Source organism: Sturnira hondurensis, unplaced genomic scaffold, assembly GCF_014824575.4.
Source record: "Sturnira hondurensis isolate 20B ecotype Veracruz unplaced genomic scaffold, ASM1482457v3 Scaffold0018877, whole genome shotgun sequence".
Classification (NCBI taxonomy): Eukaryota; Metazoa; Chordata; class Mammalia; order Chiroptera; family Phyllostomidae; genus Sturnira; species Sturnira hondurensis.
This window is the reverse complement of record NW_028091508.1, coordinates 754,687-775,943: the sequence shown is the minus strand read 5'-3', so window position 1 is coordinate 775,943 and position 21,257 is coordinate 754,687. Positions and strand designations below refer to the sequence as shown.

The 21,257-nt window shown below is 39.6% G+C and overlaps 1 protein-coding gene and 1 pseudogene across 2 annotated transcripts; one reads left to right on the top strand and one right to left on the bottom strand.

Annotated features, from left to right (window-relative positions):
- The first annotated feature begins 63 nt into the window (after nt 1–63).
- DCTN5 (dynactin subunit 5) lies at nt 64–20,674 on the top strand. Of its 2 annotated transcripts, XM_037070649.1 has the most exons (6): nt 68–203; nt 896–964; nt 10,033–10,151; nt 12,930–13,041; nt 16,676–16,778; nt 19,367–20,674. In XM_037070649.1, exons 1-6 carry the CDS (start codon nt 156–158, stop codon nt 19,462–19,464), a joined length of 549 nt encoding a protein of 182 aa, XP_036926544.1. In that variant the 5' UTR covers nt 68–155; the 3' UTR covers nt 19,465–20,674. The 2 variants fall into 2 exon arrangements, with proteins under 2 accessions (XP_036926543.1, XP_036926544.1); XM_037070648.1 differs by lacking the exons at nt 16,676–16,778; nt 19,367–20,674 and adding an exon at nt 13,900–16,669 and having other exon boundaries at nt 64–203.
- Nucleotides 9,305–9,736, bottom strand: LOC119003995 (protein mago nashi homolog; annotated as a pseudogene).
- Nucleotides 20,675–21,257: the final 583 nt, after the last annotated feature.

The following is a 21,257-nucleotide window of genomic DNA, read 5'->3' as shown; positions in this document are numbered from 1 at the left end:
GGCGGCTAGCGGAGAGCAGAGCTGTGGATGAGACCCGAAGCCTCCTGGGAGCGGAAGTGCAGGATTCGCCGGAAGTAGCCGGCGTCTGGGACTGATAGACTCGCTGACAGTGTATAATTAGGGCTGGGTGGAGCTGCTGGAAGGACTTAGTGGCAATGGAGTTGGGCGAGCTGCTGTACAACAAGTCCGAGTACATCGAGACGGTGCGTGCGTGTCTGCACATCGGTCCTCTCTTTCCACGCCTGTGTCCCTTTGGGGCCGGTGCCCCATCTTGTGTCTGCCCCACCCTGGCGGGTCCTTGTGGCGTGTATGGGTGTGTATGGTCTGGCTTTGTTGTTTATTCTTTAAATGACCAGTTTAGGCTTTCTCATTTTAATCCTGATTTCCTCGTGGAGATAAAATGGTTTTCAGAAAGCATGACAAGTCTCGTCCATCCTAATATTAATTACAGCTCCCGGCTTTTAAAAACTATTTGGAAAAACAAACCTGTCATAATGTATTACTATGTACTAAAGATTGTTAGGTTCTTTATAGTCAATACATGATGTCTGTAAGTTGCTCAGTGTTGCCACTATTGCTTTTCATTGAATCCCCACAATTCTGTGATACTGGTGAAGTCATTATCCTGGCTTTAGAGTTTTAAAATCGAGATATAGAATTGGGACTTGAATCCATGTCTCTTATGTCATAGGCTATAGACAGACTCACCACATCCAAATTCTGAATCCATTCTTTGAATCTCTAGTTTCCTAATCCATCCTTTCTTTATTGAAATTCTGGACTCATCCCAGAGTACACTACATGCCATTTCAAGTCCTTTTCTCTCCATATGAACTTTCTTGATGGAGAAACCCACTCACTTTGCTCCTCCTCATTTCCTGCTGTTTGCTTTCAGGCTTCTGGGAACAAAGTTAGTCGCCAGTCAGTGTTGTGCGGAAGTCAGAACATCGTTCTCAATGGCAAGGTAAGGAATAAAGCCACCTCCAGGATGCATACTGTTGTTTTCTTTCCACAGATGATCATATTAGCAGGCAGATAAAATGTTACCATGTTTCCCATTTATTGCTGTATGTTTAAAAATTCTCTTGTTTTTAATTTTCCAAGTTTCATTTATTAAATACAAAAGAGATTCAATAAAAAGAGCCAACTGAAAGTCCTTTTCCTTACATGCTAGGAACACAATACAATGGTACCCAGAACTGAAATTATTACATAGTTTTGAACTACTGAACATAAAACATAAATAGGTAACAAACTGTTTTAGTGTAGAAAGTAAAGTAATACTACATTAATATAATTATCTGTTTAATAATAATTAATGATTAAGTATTAATGGAAACTCTTAAAATTAATGAGAATATAGAAAGTAAAATTTGAGACAAATTTGTAAAATGGAATATTAAAGGCTCAGAATTTTGTAGTCTGAATAAATTGAAGTAGCAGAGAGATGAGTATAAACTTAGGAATAATATTAGAACATTTCAGAACCAGAAAATATCAAGATGCATTTGAGATTGAGTCTGTGTCTCCTGCTGTCTGGAATACTCAGTTTTCCTTGAAATGTTAGATCTCTAACCTCCAGAGGGAAAAATAGTCTCACTGTAATCAAGAGATCACAAGTATGTTCAGTAGAGACACAATTACTCTCTCCATTAGCCCATCATATCATAAGATTTAATGGAAAAGAAATATAGTTCACTAGATATAACTAGATATAATTAGTAATTATAGACACACTATTTTTGCCCAGAAATAAGAAATTCATTTAATGTCATCTGACACACTAGCAAATGCACAGAGGTATTTTTGGAAGTCCTTCAGCTAATTCTAAAACATTTTCTGGGGAAGATTTTATTTTTATTCTAGTAATATATATAACAAAATTTGCCATTTTAATCATATTTATGTGTACAATTTATTGACATAAATTACATTCACAATGTTGTGCAACCATCACCATTATCTGTTTCCAAAACTTTCATCATCCAAATAGAAACTCTACCCATTAAGGAATAACTCCCTATTCCCATCTTCCTCTAGTCCCTGGTAACCTTAGTTTGCTTTCTGTTTCTATGAATTTGCCTATTCTATGCTTACCTGGCAGGGGAGATACCACGATCACGAATTTGCCTAAGCTAGATATTTCATTTATGTGAAATCATGTAGTATTTGTGTATTTTGTTGGGGGGAGGTCTGGCTTACTTTACTTAGCATAAGTTTTTCAAGGTTTGTCTATGTTGTAGCACGTATCTTTTTCATGGCTGAATAACATTCTATTGTATGTATGCACCACATTTTTGTTTATCTATTTGTTGAACACTTCTTAGGTTGTATCTACCTTCTGGCTATTGTGGGTAAAGCGTCTCTGAACATTGGTGTACAAGTATCTATTTGAGTACCTGTTCTCAGTTCTTTTGGTTATATACCTAGGAGTGGGAGTGCTGGGTCATATGGTCTGTATTTAGCTTTGTGACTTTATAACTGTTTTCCACAAGGACTGAAGCATTTTACATCCCATCTGCAATGCAGTTGAGTACTAGTTTCTTTACTTCTTCACTGACACTTCTTATTTTCTGTTTTCTGAATGTGGGTATGGATGGTATTTCATTGTAGCTTTTGACTTGCATTTCCCTAAGAGTGATGAATAGGTTTAAATGGCTTAGCTATTTGTATATATATTCTATGGAGAAATGTCTGTTCAGTCCTTTGCCCAGTTTTAAATTGTGCTGTTTTTTTGTTGTTGGGTTGTAGTTCTTTATATATTGTGGATATTAAATCTTTATCAGATAGATGATTGCAAATAAATTCTACCACTCTAAATTATCTTTCACTTTATTTATTTATTTTTTAATATTTTATTTATTTATCTTTAGAGGGGAAGGGAAGGAGAGAGGAAGAGAAACATCAATGTATGGTTGCGTCTCGTGCATCCCCTGCTGGGAACTGGCCCCCTGCCGGGAACTGGCCTGCAACCCAGGGATGTGCCCTGACTGGGAATCGAACCGTGATCATCTGGTTCACAGGCCCACGCTCAATCCACTGAGCTACACCAGCCAGGGCTCACTTTATTTTTTTAAAGATTTTATTTATTTATTTTTAGAGGGGAAGAAAGGGACAGAATCATGTCCAATGTGTGATTGCCTCTTGTGCCCCCCCTATTGGGGACTTGGCTCGCAACCCCAGCATATGCCCTAGACTAGTAATGGAACTGGCAACCCTTTGGTTCTAGGGTTGGCACTCAATCCACTGAGCCACACCAGCCAGGTTTTTTTTTAAAAAAAATTGTTGATTGACATTAGAGAGAGAGAGAAAGGGAGAGAGACAGAAACATCAATTTGTTGTTCCATTTATTTGTGCATTAATTGGTTGCTTCTTTTTTTTTTTAATTTAATGCTTGCTCTGGTTGGTGTGAGTCAGGGGGTTGAATGCCGGCCTGTGAACCAAAGGGTCACTGGTTTCATTCCCAGTCTAGGGCACATGCTTGGTTGCAGATCAGGTTCCCAGTGGGGGGTGTGTGAGAGGCAACCACAAATTGATGTTTCTCTCCCTCTCTTTCTCCCTCCCTTCCCCTCTATATAAAAATAAGTAAATAAATAAATAAAACTTTAAAAAGAAGAAACCTTTAAATAAATAAATAAATGTAATTCTCACCCAAGGATATGTTTATTGATTTTGAAGAAAGATGGAGGAAGGGAGGGGGGAAGAGAGAGAGAAAGCGGGGTGAGGGGGAACATTGATGTGATAAACATTTATCAGTTGCCTCCTATATTTGCCCCAGCCAGGGTTTGGACCTGCAACCTAGGTGTGTGCCCTGGTCGGGATTTGAGTTCACAACCTTTTGGTCTATGGGACCATGCTTCAGCCAACTGGGCTACTTGGATGGTTGCTTCTTGTATGTGACCTGACCAGAGATGGAACCCACAACCTTGAGTGTCAGGACTACACTCTTAACCAACTGAGCTACCTGGCCAGGGCTCTTTCAACTTTGTTGATAATGTTCTTTGATGCACAAAAGTTTTTAATTTTGGTGAAGTCCAATTTATCTATTTTTTTCTTTTGCTCAAGTTTTTGGTGTCATATCTAAGAATCCATTGCCGTACCCAAGGTGACAAAGATTTACTCTTATATTTTCTTCTGGGAGTTTTGTGGTTTTAGCTCTTGTATTTAGGTTGTTAGTGCATTTTGAGTTAATTTTTGTATACGGTGTGATGTAAGGGGTCCTAATTAATTAATTCTTCTGGATGTGAAAATCTAGTTGTCTTGGTGCCATTTGTTAAAGACAGTATTCTTTCTCCATTGAATGGTCTTAGCATGATGTGGAAAATCAATTGGCCATAGATGTATGGACTTATTTGTGGAGTCTCAATTCTGTTCCCTTGGTTGATATGTCTGTCCTTAATGTCAGTACCCTGTGCTATATTGCTTTTGTTATTGTAGCTTTGTAGTAATTTTGTAATCAGAAAATATGAGTCCTCCAACTTTGTCCTTTTTTCAAGATTGTTTTGGTTGTTTGGGCCATGTTTCTTTTTATTTTTAAAATAGATTTATAAGATTTTATTTTATTTTATTTAGATTTTTAAAAAGATTTATTTATTTATTTATCTTTAGAGAGGAAGGGAAGGAGAGAAGGAGAGAAATATCAGTGTATGGTTGCCTCTTGTGAGTCCCCTGCTGGGAACTGGCCTGCAACCCAGGCATGTGCCCTGACTGGGAATCAAACCACGATCGTGTGGTTCGCAGGCCCGCGCTCAATCCACTGAGCTACACCAGCCAGGGCGATTTAAAAAAAATTTTTATTGTATCTTTTTTCCATTGCTATTTAGTCCCCTTTTACCCTCTCTGTCCTGCAATTTCATCTATCTCTTTTTAAAAAGGTGTTTGGTACTATTTGGTGTACAAAGAAGAGTAATATATAATGTATTGTTATAAAAATTAAGTCAACACCATGAACCTACCCCCCCAGTGGGTTCTTCAACTGAAGAACTGGAACGTAGCATGTATAATAGTGTGTATAATAAGGTGCTACCTTTATGTTCCTCTCCTGTCCCTTTCTTCTGCCCCCTTCCAAGAGGAAACCACTATCCAGAATGTTGTGTCATACAAATTCTGTATTTTAAAATATGTTTTACCATATACATATGTATCCCTAAATAATATATACAAGGCTTGTTTAATGTTACTTAGTTTTCTGTGACTTTTTTGCATGTAATTATCATAATAATGACAACAGAAAACACTTATATGACAGCATTTGTTTCTAAGATTCATGTGGTTTGTGCATTTTCACTGCTGTGAAAATTTATTCCCCTCATCTGTTTGGTGGATAGTTATTTTGTTTCTACTTTTGCTATTGAACAATCCATATATGTTTTCAGCTCCTGTCCCTTTTAGAAATAAGACTTTTCTGTTTTTCTGAGCTTATATCAGATGTCACAGTGCCTTTTGAAGTATACAGGCATCAAATGAGTAAAAAAGACTGTGTGTAAACAATAGAGTTATGGGGCCTGATAACTTGGGAGAATACATGACCTAGCTAAACCCAAGCTGATTGTTGTAAGTGAGAAAATAGGCCTATGTTTCCAGAGCTTCTGATTCTCTCAAAAGAAAGTAGAAATCTGGATTTTTTAAAATGTAGAACATCCCACTCTTCAAATAATAACAGCAAATTTAAATGATAAAAATGTTGCATGGGCCAAAGAAAACAGGTTTCCAGGTGCTATCCTTATACCTCCAATTTTCACCTCTGCCTTATTATAACTGTTCAGTGCAGTGAATTCTGCTTCAGTACCATTTTCTTTCCTGTAAGGTCCTCATTGGCACCTCCTTCCATTTTAATACACTGTTGTCTCAATTTCTAATCACTTCTCTTCTTTAGTTCTACCCTTTATAAATAGGAAGCCAGGATTTATTCTTGGTAAATTTCTTTGACCACTTGTAATATGATATACTATTTATGTTATTTGTGTGTTTGCTTCTTCACTGGGAGTGTAATTTAAGGTGACAGAGGAATGTACATGGATTTTCTTTATTTCTAAATTACGATTGTTATCTTTATTTAAAACACAATAAAATGACAATACCTATTACCAAACACACAGAACTCTTGGAATGTTGTTTTCTTCTGAAAGCAAAGACAGTCATTTTCTCTGATTATAGATGAATACATAAACTGAAAACAATGATTGAAGTAAATTAAGTCTCTCAGATAAAAGAAGTATATACTAGAAATAGATCTCTCTTTTAGCTTGAAGAAGATAGCTTTTAAAAACCAAGAACTACAGTGCTTTATAATCAGCAGCAGATGTGAAAGTTCCTTTTTACTGGTAGACTTTTTAAATAGTTTATTTTTTATTGTATTTTTTCCATTGAAATTTATCTCCCCTATACCCTCTTCTACCTCCTCCCACCCTCTTTCCCCACTGGTGGATGTTTTATAGACAGAACATAAGCAAATGAGATTGGTAAACTCTTCCAGGTATGATTCTATCTCCCTTTTAGTGTCCTATCAGAGCCTGGTGTTCAGGCCAGTGATTTATCTAAATTCACCTATAAGCAAGGTGTCTCCATCTGCCTCTTTAGCATGACCTTCTGTCCTGGGCCCCACATGTTTATGTAGAACTGCCTGTGGGTCATCCCCACTGATATCTCAAAGTCTACATTTCAAATGAATTTTTTGTCTGGTCTCCAGGATTACTCACCCCATTCTAGGATCTCTTACCCTCAAAATCTAAACAATGACTAAGTTGTATAGATTCTCCTTCTTTCTTTAACATCTTATAATGTAACATTTAATAAAATTATTTTTATTGAAGTGTAATGTATGTACAGTAAAAGTGTCAGTTTTAAGTGTGCAGTATGTCAAGTATTTTTATTATTTTTATCCTCACTTGAGGACTTTTTTTTCATTGCTGTTAGAGAGCACAGTAGGGGGAGAGAGAGAAGAGAGAGAAAAACATCAATGTGAGAGAAAAACGTTTATTGGTTGCCTTTTTGTACAGACCCCAACTGGGGATCGAACCCACAACCTGGCCATGTGCCTTGACTAGAAATTGAACCCACAACTTTCTGGTCTGTGGGATGATGCTCCAACCAACTGAGCCACACTAGCAGGGTGACAAGTTTTGACTGATCCTACACAACCATTACCACAATCAAAATATAAGATATTTTCATCACCCTAGTTTTGTTGTGCCTTCTGCAGTGAATCCTCCTTCTGTCCTTGGCCCCAGGTAACCATTGATGTAAAATTAATATAGATTAGTTTTGCATTTTCCAGAGTTTCATGTAATTGGAATCATGTAATGTTTGATATCTAAACTTCTTTCACTCAGCATAAGGTTACTGAGACTTACCCATGTTTTTGCATATATTAGTGAATTAGTAGTTCATTCCTTGTTACATGAGCAGTATTATTATGGAACTTTTAAGACATGAACAAAAGTAGAGAGAACATATAATGAACTCACTAACTTCTACAATTAGCAAGATTCTGACATTCTTATTTCATCTGTGTACTGACTCTCCCCAAACCCATACCTCTTTTGACTAGGGTTGAGGAAGAGAGTTGGGCTGTTTTAAAACAAATTGCAAGCATCATATACTTCACCCATAAATACTTTGAATATGTTTCACTAATATTTAAAGACTTAAATAGTAGAGAACCCTTAATTATATTTTTTTAAAAGCCCAGTAAATCCTAATATCATCTAATCCTCAGTCCATGTTCAGTCTTTCTAGTATCTCAAGATCTTTTTCTACATTTGGTTTGTTTAAAACAGGATCTGAACAAGGTCAAGTGCACATTGTGTTTGGTTAGTATGTCTCTTAAGTCTCTCCGATGTGTCACAGTTCTTTTTCTCTACCCCCTTTTCCCCCTTGCCATTTAAAAAATATATTTTTAAAAAGGTTTTATTTATTTATCTTTAGAGGGGAAGGGAAGGATGGAGGGTGAGAATATCAGTGTGTGGTTGCCTCTTGTGGGTCCCCTGCTGGGAACTGGCCTGCAACCCAGGCACGTGCCCTGACTGGGAATCGAACCTTGATCCTCTGGTTCACAGGCCCAAGCTCAGTCCACTGAGCTACACCAGCCAGGGCTCCCCCTTGCCATTTTTATATTGAGGAAACTGGATCATTCTTCTGTAGGATTTTCAGATTTCTGAATTCTGATTATAATTACATGGGGTTGTTTAATGAGGTCTTTATTCCCCCCCCCCCCCAACCCGTGAATTGGTAGGTAGATCTGGAGGCTTGGTCAGATTCCTGCACCTCCAATTTATTTTGTTTTCATGCACAGCTGCCTTAAATAAGGTTCAGTATCTCTTTTTACCTTCATTAACTGTAGTCAACTAAGGATCACTTTACCTCCAGTAGAAGTTCTTGCCTCTTTCATTCAGACTTTAGGCTGCTTCAAGAGTAATGTTTCTAAAAGGAACATTCACTTGTTTAAATCATCAGCTTAATATCTTTCATTGATTATTTTTTTACATTTTATTTTTTATTTTAGTTTTTGTTCAAGTACAGTTTTCTGCCTTTTCCCCCATCATTGATTCTTTACATATACCTTCTAAGAAAAAAAAAATCTAAGCTTCTGTGATCAGTGTACATGATCGATCCCTCATGATTTAGTCCCTTGTTTATGTTTTCAGCTGCAATCCCAGCCATATCCACTCTTTTTCCCCCCGTTCATTCATTTATTCAACAGATATTTCAAGAATGCATACTCTTTACCAAGTACGGGGAATTAGTTCCTTCCAATTTCTGGGTGGTGTTATTCAACCCCTCTGGGCAATCTCTGGGGAAGCCAGATACCACACCCTGCAGTGTAGCACTTAATCTGAGTAAAAAAATTGGGAGAAGAGCCAGAATCTCATTGAGTCCACCTCTGGGAGTAAGAAGTTGGAGGGAGTTGTGTTACCAGATAAGACAAAGGCAGGAGCAGCCAGGTTTCTCACTGAGCAAGCAGCCACAGCCTGGGATAGGTGGGTCTGAGTAAATCTGAGGAGGTGCATGACTTAAGTCTACTAGAGGTGTTCCCAATTAATGTTTGTTCATCCAGTGAGACCTATTTATAGGATGATCAGGGTAAAGCTTGTAGTGTAAGGGGAACATCTTCAGCTGCTCACAGCTTTTTTTTTCACACTTTCAGATTTTTTTAAAAACAATAAAAATTGTACTTTGTTATATATTTATTAAAAGCAATCTTTTATAGTGTATAAAATATTGACCTGATATACACAAAAATTTCCTGATAATGGTAATTAAAAACAGCTACTCCCACCCTCTTGCATCCATACCAGTATTCAATCTAGGTTAGTTTAATCTTGAAGTGTAATCCAGTAAGACTGAAGACCAAACACTTCAGGCCCTAGACCAAACAATAAAATCCATGTAAGTATTCTGATCCTTGAATCAGTTGATATCAATAAAGGAACCAGTTTTTGACGTTGTGAAAGAAATGTGTTTATTTCCAATGACAACTTTAAGTTTCTACCAGCCCACTCGGGCAGGAGGAAACCACAAAGCATCATTCTTTTGGTAATCTCGCTGTCATCTATTATTTCCTTCAGTTCCTCCATCACACTTGTATGTATGTAAGCCTATTTTCTGATCATGGCATCATTTTGTAAATGCTGTATTTGGCATATGTCAATTTCCCACTGGGTTGGAATTCCAGGAATTTGTGGCCGAAGTTGCCTTTGTGACCCATGTAGTAACACAGATAAAAGTCACTCTCCATGGCTTTCAAGACCAAACTTGAACAGTAATCCATGCAGTCAGTGTTATGAGGGCAATTCTCTTACAAGTAATTCCCTAATGTTACTCTAATTCTCAGTCCACATTTAGTCTTTCCAGTATCTTAAGATCTTCTTCTGTAGTTGGTTGGTTCACATCAGGGTCTAAACAAGGACTTAACTTTACATGTGACTCAGTAGATCAAAGCACAAGTCTCAGGCAGTGTCTCATCACCTACTCTTTTTTTTGTTGTTATGTTTCATCTATGTTGATAATTTTTAAATGTGCTTTGTTTTATAGACTATTGTGATGAATGACTGTATTATCCGAGGGGATCTGGCAAATGTAAGAGTTGGACGTCATTGTGTTGTGAAGAGTCGAAGTGTCATAAGGCCACCATTCAAGAAATTCAGCAAAGGGTATGTAATTTAATTATCTTGTTTCATTCTTGGGCAAGCTCCTGCTACTGGTGGTGTTATCCATTTGTTGAGTTATGGGGTAAGGAGTGGGTCTATGCTGTTTTGGGGAACACTGAGTAACAATTCACCATAATGAGCACAACTCAGGTGGTGGTCACCCTAGTCTAGTTGAGGTTGGCTGGCTGCCAGAAACAGAACCTGCTTCAGCTGGCAAAAGCAAAAGGGGTTATTATTAAACAGTCATAGGAATATTTGATGGAACCTAAGGGTAGAAAAAGAGGTCAAGCCTTATGAGAGGCTTTATAAGGGGCTAGACTTCAAAACTAGTCACCTAGCCAGGATCAAGACAATTATTCTGTATATCCAGTACTCACTCTATCCAAAATTATACTATCTCTTATCTGTCCTTCTCTGCACCTCTGCTTTCCTCTCCTCCGTCTGGTTGGATTTGTCTTCCCCCTTTCCTCCTGGAGCCAACCTTTCTGTCTCAGCCTCTTATTTATATCATTTTTTCATCTAAATGGAAAATGATACCAACAGATACTTCCAACAGATACCAACTAGAGATCTTAGGTCTTATTTCAAATTCATGGGAGAGAGAATCTGATTGGCTTAGCATGAGTTAAGTGTGTACTCCTAGTCTAAACAGCTGCAACCCAGCGGGCAGGTCAAGTCAGGCCTACTGATCTCACAGCGAAAATAAGGATTGTCCAAGAAAGGATATGGACAGTACAGCTTTCCTGGTATTCTCTTTGCCTCTCTTCCTCTTGACTTACTTACTCTCCTGGTTTCTACCTGTAACACCATCAGCATTTCATCCAGTAATTCAACAAGCACTAAGTTATAAGCAGGGCGTATAAAGATGGATAAAATAGCATACCTGCCTCAAGGTTCTTCAAACCTAGTGGTAGAAACATTTATGTAAACACGTAGCTTCTATATAATATGATACTATAATGTGATTGCCACTATATAATGTGATACTCCTTTCACATTGGTATGAACAAGGTAAGGGATGAACAGAGAAGATAGTAGCTAACTCAGACTAACTCTAATACCTAGGAGTATATCATGCAGGAATAATCCTGCATCTCCCATAATGATGTTCAGCTCCAGGCTTTCCATGATATACAGAGACTGGAGCAGGGAGTCACTCTAAATCATTCACAGGAAACCATTCCCTCGTTAGCTCAGTAGGCTATTGGGGGAAACCAGAAAACCTCGTGGTAGGTTCCCTTTTGTGGTTTCCTGCAGTGATTGATAACTCTGCTAGAGGTGCTTCTAGCAGAAGGTAATGACTTACCTTCTGCTAAAGTCATTATTGAACTAGATATACGGTCTAAGAAAAGCTTCAGCACTGGCTGGTGTAGCTCAGTGGATTGAGCGCGGGCCTGTGAACCACACGATCGCGGTTTGATTCCCAGTCAGGGCACATGCCTGGGTTGCAGGCCAGTTCCCAGCGGGGGACTCATGAGAGGCAACCATACATTGATATTTCCCTCCTTCCCTCCCTCTCTAAAGATAAATAAATAAAATATTTAAAAAAAAAGAAAGAAAAGCTTCAAGGATGAACATTGCATTGCTTATCCTTGCCACTGTAGCCCTGGTTCTTAGCATAGAGTCTGGCATATAGAAGGGGTTTGTTGGTGAGTTGAAGGGATGTGTAAATAAGAATGGCCCACATAAGAAATATAGTAATATGAAAATGTAAATAGTGACAACTCTTGAATAGAGGGTAATGTGGGTTTCTTCCCATGCATATGCATGTCCCAATACTAGAACTGATAATAGTATAAAGTTTGGAATTTTTAATTAAGATTAAAGAACTGGCAGTACTGCTGTAGCCTGTGATGAGATCAAGGACTTCATTGCCTCACAAGGTGTTCAGACTAAAAATAAGATGGAATTAAGGAAAATTTAAAGAAATTATAGGTCCTTGGAGGACAGATATCATCTCTGACGAAATATTCATTCCAGTCCAAATATTTTCCACCCCAAGGTACTGAAATTACTTGTAGATATGATCATGAATCACTCTCCATGACACTTAAGGAATCCCAGAGATTGAGAACAATGTTGGAAGCCTGCAGAAAGCCTACTACTAACTCACATTCAAGTCTTGACTTATATGTCACTTTCAATTAAGCTTTTACCAGACCTCCATTCTGGGTCAAGTCTCCTTCTTATATACTCACATGACATGGTATTTTTCCACTGTGTAACTAACTACTTACTGTATAATTACTTATTTAATCTCGTTTCTTCTCTTGATTGTAAGGTCCTTGTGGGTAGGATTGAATTGCTTATCTTTGCCATTGTGTTCCCATTTTCTAGCATAGAGTCTGGCATACAATAGACACTCAATAAAATGAATGAGTGTATACATTTTCAGAATATTGGGTACTAGAATTTATATCCCACAAACCTGATGTCCAGCCCCTGACATATTATAGAGCAGATGACTAAACATGTGACCTGTGAGCATTTTCAAAGGAAGCAGGGATGAGCACACATTCATTCACTCATTTGTATTTGATGCTGGTTCTTTTAGCATAAAATATTGTGCCCCTTCTACCTTGTTGTTTCCTTGGTTTAATGTTTCTGATTTTGAGCTAGTAGAATTATACAATTTCCCTAGCCTGAGGATTCCTTCCTTGCTAGGAACAGTCTTACTGAGACAAGATGTTGAAGTTGAGTTTAGGATCTGTAGTTCTGTAAGCCTTGACAAGGAATACGTTACCTTGACCTTTCTTTGTTCATCTTCTTTTCTTTCTGTAGTGTTGCATTCTTCCCTTTACATATCGGGGACCATGTGTTTATTGAGGAAGATTGTGTGGTCAACGCAGCTCAGATTGGCTCTTACGTTCATGTTGGCAAGAACTGTGTGATTGTGAGTATGGTGACTTGGCTGACTAAACAGCCTCACTTCCTCTCTAGCTCCTGTCCCTCACATCTGTGAACCTCTGCTTCTCTGACCAGACAGGGTAGAAGTAGTTTCTGATCTACTGGCATTGTATTGGATTTGGAGCTTTTTCCTAGACATTTATAATCATGGCTAATCTTTATCAAACCTCTTTTCTATGATGTTAAACTCTTTCCTTCGATTTTTCCATTTATACCTTACAGCCATCTGAGGATGGTAGGTGCTGTTGTTATCCCTGTTTATAGATGAGGAGACTGAAGACCTTAGATGTCAGAGGATTGATGAGGCTATTAAGCGGAGCTGGGATTTGAACCCAGGCAATATGAATGGTCATGCTGCTGTATGGCCTACTTGTTGCCTTACCTCATGGATCTTATAGTCTGGTGGGATGACAGGTGAGTGAAGGGTGAGGCAAAATTGACTCATAGACAGGAGGAATAGGGACATTTCAGTTAAGAGCTTGGCATATGTAAGGCTCAGAGTCACCACATGACATGACTTCATGGGAATTGCAGATAGTTGAGGATAATGGACATGCAAGGTGCACAGGAACCCGTTGCTCAGTAGAACCTGTAGGACCCTGGTGCGTGGAAGCCTCAGCATCAGTTTGATCCCACTAAGCTTCACAAGATTAGGTTTCTTGGTATTTTTATAGATGAAGAACTTGATTTTAGTTAGGATTTATAAGAATGTTAACTATCAGAACCAAACTGCTAAAGCGTTTAGGGAAAATATTTCCTACACTTTAAATTTGTACCTGAGACCAGATTCTAGAAAAAGCCAAGATTTATTTATGTTTTTAAATGGCTACTCTCATTAAAACAGAGCCGGCTTTCTACTCTGAGTAAGACTTCAACCTTCAAGTATCGGAAACCTTCCAGCAACTGTGCAGTTAACATTCCAGGAGCCACAAGAGCATGGCAAAGGCTACAGTGCAGGGGAGAACCACATTGCTGCGAAAAACATTCCAATCTGACTTATTACTCAGAATTAAGGGAAGTGGTGGTTTTGCCAATTATTCTCCTCCAGAGTTCCTAGAATTAGAGACAGAAAGTTTTGGGTTGGCCTGCTGTTGAAGAAAAAAGAAAGATAGTGAAATCCCCGTCCTCTAATTCTGTTTGGCAAAAGCTGGCTTTCCAAGCCACAGCAGTGCTTTTCTGGTATGTCCCGTGAAGAAGGGAAGGTAGCACTGTAGCAGCATAGTCCTTTAGTCCTGTCCTTTATTCCTAGAACAAATATCTGAAAGGTTCAAATCCAAATGCTATCTCCAGTGCTTGGGGAATTCTAGTCCTATGGTCAGGTGCTCTAATTCTCAAATCACTTTTCAATATATCAGTTCACTGTCAGGACATAGTCCTTGTTCAGTATTAGTAATACTTATTTACTGAGCCTTTACAGATTCTCAAGTAATGTGGGGAGAAAGATTTTTTTAGAATTGTAGAATCTCAGAGCTAGCAGTAATTAATTCTTTTAGAGTCTGGCATGCCTCATGACACACAGATCCTTCCTGCAGCATCCCGTGTGATAGTCTGACTTCTGTTTGCATACATGAAGTTGTGCGTATTAATCAGAATTGCCCAGATGACAGCAGGAAAAGCCCAATAGGCATTATTAGTAGGCACTGTTGTGCTGTGTGTTGTTCATTTACCACTGTAATCCTGACATCCCTGCAGGTTGGTTTTATGCCCTGTTTCACAGGGGAGGACACCAAGGCTCAGAGATGCTGAAGAACTTGCATCAGGAGATAGAGGTAGCTTAATGCTAGCAACATGTACTTCTTGACCCCTTCAGGAAAATTCTCCAGGAAAGAATAAAGAAGCAGTATCAGCTGTTAACCTTCTCTGCTATTGCCCATCCATTATGTCTAAGAAACACCTTCACATCTTATTTTGTTGCTATCTAATTGATCCATTTACCCAGAATACTCTGAAGCCCAGCTGAGCATCATTTCTCTGAGTGGGCCAGAATGGTTAACCATTGCACAAAGCAGGTGCATCCAGGCTGTATGCTGGCTGGTGGTACACAGATTTGTGTCCCCTGTTCCTCTCTGTCACGGTCCACTGTGCACAGATCTCTGTGTGAATGTAGTGTACCATGTTCTTTCCTTTTAGTCAGGGCTCCATGGGCTTAGTCTGAGTTATTAGGGGCTTAGATATTATCTTTGAGTTCATTTGGAAGTCACCATCACCAGGGAGCTGATCGTCTGCTGGATATTTGAAATTGACAATACCAGGGAATTCATGGGAGAGAACTTTGCAAGGAGGGTGAATAGCTGCAGTAATGACTTGCTTCTGAGCTAAAGTTGCCAAATACTTATTGCCAAGTATTGCCAAGGCTTTTGTCCACACAGCTGGAGACAACTTAGTAGATGCTTAAGAAATTCAGACCTTAGAGGTATAAGCTTTTTAGAGGTGAAAATTCATTTGGCAACCTACATGGAAATTTCTAGAAATACATCTAATTTGGGTATTTAATAATGGGGAAAATTTGGATATAATCACATGAAAGTATCTTTCATATTCTTTGGTAAAAATCTGAGGTCTCAATAGGTTAACATTGTCCTGGTATTAGGAGTTCCCCATTCTCAGCTAGGTATATTGCATCAGCTCATTTGACCAAAACACAATGAATCACAGGTCCTGTTGGTAGAAACACAAGTCAATCAAGACCCAAACTTACAGCAGGTAGCCTGAAGCACACGTCTAAACTACATATAGGAGCCTCTTCTTGCCCTCAGAATGCTGTGGATGGTGGCAGAACTGAAAATTGGTGGCAGTGGACAAACATAGGCATAAGGTTCAGCCTAATCCTTCAGATGGATGGATGGGCTAATACAAATTACAAGTATAGAAGTGAATCCTAATTTCCTGCACAAGTGGCTCTAGGGCTTCAACTGAAGTCATGCGGATCCATAACATAAAAGGTTTTTCTGGGAAGCTTTCAGGCAGGGCTCTTTCCTCATGGAAACAAGATGGCTGCTCCCGGCTTCCATCCTTTCCTCTAGAAACTTCATTGGGAAGAGCTTCTTTTCCCAGTCGTCCCCCAGCTGAAGCCCCAACATTGATATTCATCGGACTGATTTTTGGCTCAAGTGTCAATTCCCTAAGCCAGTCACTGTGGCCAGCTTGGGGTTTGGAGTGTGGGATAGGAATTGAAGCACATGGGCCGAGCTGGGCATAGAGATAGTTCTCAAGGGAAATACAGGTTCTGTTAAAAGACGAAAGGAGAACAGATGTTGGGCAGGTGAAACAGATGTCCATTAAATTAACAAAAGAGACAATTAACTTAAACAGAGCCGTTGGAAGACTGAATTTCACATAGTCTATAGTGCTTAAGATAACCTGAATTGTCCCTAGCATACAGCCCTCACCCCACATGTACACACACACACATAATCACACACACTGATGCTCACATTCTTACCTCTTCCTTCTTGTCAGGTACCATCTGAAGTAGGGAATTGTGGCCAAGCCTCTTGTCACCGTCCCTGGCTTTTGTAAGATATCACAAATGAAGGAAATATAAAATAACCTTCCATACAGCAGACAACGTTTACTCTTATTTTCTGATCTATTTCCTACTAATAAGATTTTAATTTCAGGGGCGTCGGTGTGTATTGAAAGACTGCTGCAAAATTCTTGACAACACAGTGTTACCCCCAGAGACTGTAGTACCACCATTCACTGTCTTCTCAGGCTGCCCAGGTAACTGTGGGTGTTCATTATGAAAACTCAAGTTCATTTTCTTTCACAAAAACAATGTATGCAATTTCTGCCTCTGACAGTATGTTAGTCTAGCTAACTTAAAAATTCTTATGCTACAAAGTACCTAAGAATGATGTTTACAACATAACAAGTATCCTTTTAAATGCATAATTGGATAAGGAAGTTATCAAGGGTCAGAAGCAAAAAATGAAACTAAGTGGATATTGTAAACATGCTTCAGTTGATACCATCTTCAGAGTAGAGTGCCCAGGGTTTCATACTGTGTGGGGATGAGGAAAGCCTTGCATACACACGTGGCAGAGGCTCCTTCAATGGGTGCCTGTCCCTCAGTAAAAAGTTGATGTAGAACGAGTCTGCCACCAGCACAGGAAGAGTATAAAGAAGCATGTTTCTTTTGCCTGGGCTCTAGGTAGGCAAAGGAAGTCTCTCCAGAGAATTCTAACTACCATCTTACAACTCACATTGGTTGGGAGTTTGAACTTATACTTCCTGCCCTTCGCAGGAATGTCCAAAATGAAAAGTTAACATAAAGCAGGTCTGAGACCAGTGACAACCTTAGGACACCTGAAAGAAGTAAATGCATCCCCTCTTGACCCTGGCTGACAGAATGTTCTCAGGTAAAGCCCCTCATGAGCTCAGAGTTCCTGATTACACAGCATGTGGGGAAATAGAAATACATTATCCCAGAAAGCTTGGAAAACTCTGAAATCAAAGGAAGACAGAAACCTAACATCCTCCTCTACCCCAGGATAGTGTCATTTCTTATATGTGTTGTTTACACAGTTGAAATTCTGTGGTGTGTATACAGGCACATTACCAATTCACAGGTGGATACCTGCCACTGTGTAGATTGTTTTTCCAGCTTAAACAATCTCATTACTCAGATCATTGAATATGAGTTTCAAAGATGGACAATACCATCCACCCAGATTCTTTGGGAAGGAAATTGGCCATTCTGCTATATTATGCATTTCTGCTTTTACAGAGGAGGGAAAGACATCTTTAGTAATTCTCCCCATATTGGGTTCCCACTGTGAAAAAGTATTAAGTGTTCTCAGCAAGTACTAGGTCAGATTGTCAGGTGAGCTTCTGATGCAAGATGAGAACTGTGTTGCTAGAGAAATTTCTTCATCTATTTTAACATATTGAAGATCCTCAGAATAATTTATGGCTGATGCCAGGAGTCAGGGAAGCACTGCTAGGGATTTCACTGTGTTTGGAACCTCTGATGAAGGATTCAAGCTGCCTAGAACCTTAGAGATCACTGTTTAAATGAGGAAACAGGCCTAGAAAGGGTGTGTTATCCAAGGTGTGAGAGCTGGTTAGTGGGGAAGCCTTGATGAGCAGTTAGACACCCTATTTACAGTTTAGTACCTTTTGCACTGTGATAAGATACTTCCCATATTCATTTTACATAGTTTCACAAAAAAATGCTAACCATCTAAATGCTACAATTGTCAGTCTCCATCTTTAGTAAGAGGCACAGGGTTGCAGGAAAACCAACTCATTTTCGCAGCGCTCCATAGCATGAAACTGAGTCTTGGAACAAAGTGAGAGGCAAAGAGAGAATCTGGGTCAGGAACCAAAACTCAGGCTTCTAGAAGCCAGGCAGGCAGATCATGGACATGATTGAAGTAATAGCCTATCATGGCTGCTTATGAACACAAGCCTAATATTTTATTCTGTATGGAAACTCGATTTCTTAACAGTACATCTTGGGCATTTTTTTCTTGTCAATATGTAGAGATTTACTTCATTCCTTTTAATGGTTATGTGTTTTTCATTGCATTAAAGTAGCACAATGTAAATAGCCTATGCCCTGGTGTAGGGTGTCATTAGAAGTTGTATAGTACCTGGTTATTCACAATTAGAAACTGCTGCATTGATGCTCTTGTACATGTATTATTCAATTGGGCAACATTATCTGTGGGACAAATACTTGAAGTTGGATTGTCAGGTCACAAGGTATGAACTTTTAAAAGTTTTGATAGATGTTCCTAAATTGCTCTTCAAAGTAACTGTATGAGTTTGCACTTTCACCCATAGTGTAGGAGAGTGCCTGTTTCCTGGATATTCTTCAATGTGATGCTCACGTTTTGTTTCCCTATAGGACATTTCTATTCTGTTCCCACCTATATATTGTCTGGTTGATGTTGGACTCATTTTATTGTATGGTTAACAGGGCAGTTTCTTTCTTCAGGAGTGTTCCCCTTGGCTTGCCCGGAAAGTATCACACCAGAATCCAAGGGATGGCCAAGTCGCTGTCTGGAGCAACCTCCAGTGCAGTCAGAGTTGTTTTAACTCTTTAGATCATGCAATAATGTACTAAGGTCTTTTACCTGGGATAGATTTCTCCATTTTGAGAACAGTATTTTTTATTACCCCCCAACATAAAAAGTCTTATCTTCTAGAAGATCAGTGGAAATAGTCTGTTAGTACCAAAGATGGGAAACCTAGCATTTCAACATTTTGTGACTAAAGAAAAGGGCCCCTAGGGGTTTGAACAGGAATCACAGTTGCAGGCCTCCCCTGGCTCCCCATGGTTGACCAGGTCTTTCTTTCCCCAGGACTCTTCTCAGGGGAGCTCCCAGAATGTACCCAGGAGCTGATGATTGACGTCACCAAGAGCTACTACCAGAAGTTTTTGCCTTTGACACAGGTCTAATGTCTCTGCCTCATGTCTTGAATTCACTTGAGCTCTAAGATAAACTTGGGGACAAAGTACAAAGAGCTCTTGTGTCTTTGACACCTTCTACCCATCCATTTTATTTGTTGTTGTTGGGTTTTTTGTTTAATTCTTTGAAATTTCTCAATCATCCTCGGTCTAAGCTCTTAAGACTTTGATATAGAATGTCTGGAAGAGTTGTCTCCAAAATGCTCTGCTTAAACTATCTATTAACAGTCATTTCATACCACTCATTATATGTGGAACACAGAATCATCTGCTCCCAACACTCCCACCCTTGGTCCTGTGGATGGCTGGGGCCTGCCTGAGGCCGGCTGCAGAGCACAGCGCTCTGTCCCAGCCTGGTGGTTACGAAGCTGGTATTCAGCTCATGGCCATAATTTCCCACAGTGAGTGCCACTCATAGGGTCACTCTAAGCTTGCTGGCTGCTAACATATTTGGCCAGTTGCCACAATTGCTTATAATCATGAAGAAAAAGTGTTCACAGCTTTCCAGAGACCAGATTTGCGTTGGCTACTGAAACAAGAAAGCAGGGGTGGTGGTATCATCTTTCTCAGATAATTTCAACTCTCATTTTAACCAAGGGTGACTAAGAAAAGACTTCCTAACATTCTGTTGTAGGGCCTTTGGCTTTCCCTGGAAGGGGGATCCTTAGCACCCAGATTTTATTTTTGTGAAGTCCCAGGTTTGAATCTCCCATGTGGATGAACTAGTCTGGCAGCCCCTCCTTGCTTCAAGGTATTTGCAGGCAGCTATATATACCTTATTTCACTGAAGACAGCATTTGTGATATCTGTTCCCTGACCTAAAACCATTTAACCCTCCCTTTAATTGCCATAAACCTCACAGTTCAGACCAAAATATCTGTTCTTGAGCCCAATCACATTTATACACTGGGGCCTCTTAAAATCACTATGTGGCACAAGAGTCCCAAGCAGTCAGTGAAGTCCCCAGCGCCATTCTTACTGTGTTCTGGCTAATAGTACAATCCTCCCTGGTTCTGCTCTGACTTCTTGATTTAGAAGGAAGATTTAGGAGTGAAGTACTCAGAATGTTGGCCTTGCTTAATGCTCTGATTCTCCTGTGAGTGCTCTGGTTCTCCATGGAACTGTTTAGCCTTGCATCTAGCAGGCACGCTACTGACTCAGTATCTATTTATGGGGTTGACAACTGTATGTAATTATCTCCGCTCATTCAGTGTAAAACTGCTTTCTGGTTTGTCATTTTTTTAATGTTTGTACACTAAAAGACTGACAACCAGCCTTGGCTGGTGTAGCTCAGTGGATTGAGCACGGACCTGTGAAGCAGAGGGTCGCCAGTTGAATTCCCAGTCAGGGCACATGCCTGGATTGCGGGCCAGGTCCCCAGTAGGGGACACATGAGAAGCAACCACACATTGATGTTTCTCTCCCACTCTTTCTCCTTCCCTTCCCCTCTTTCTAAAAATAAATTTAAAAAAAAAAGATTGACAACCAAACAAGTTATTTAAAGGTGATCACTCTTCCCCTCTAGTGATGGCTATCTGTATTCCTCAGGTACTTTACTACGTGCCTGGTACCCTGCTGTGTGCTTTACATTCACTAGCCTGCTCATGGCTCACATTTTACAGATGAGAATATTAAATAACTTGGTCCAATGCATACAGTGAAGAAATGGCTGGCCCAGGAGTCACAGCCATGTCTGTCTGGCTCCACAGCCCATGCTCTTCAGATGGGACAAGCTTGCCCTTAGAGCACCCCTGCTGTGCATCCTGTCTGATACCAGCAGTCAG

Bases quoted from the DNA above. Each gene is read 5' to 3' on its own strand.
- DCTN5 (XM_037070648.1), top strand. From the start codon at position 156: ATGGAGTTGGGCGAGCTGCTGTACAACAAGTCCGAGTACATCGAGACG. The intron at 204-895 runs GTGCGTGCGTGT...GTTTGCTTTCAG, and splicing joins AGTCCGAGTACATCGAGACG to GCTTCTGGGAACAAAGTTAG. The intron at 965-10,032 runs GTAAGGAATAAA...TTTGTTTTATAG, and splicing joins ACATCGTTCTCAATGGCAAG to ACTATTGTGATGAATGACTG.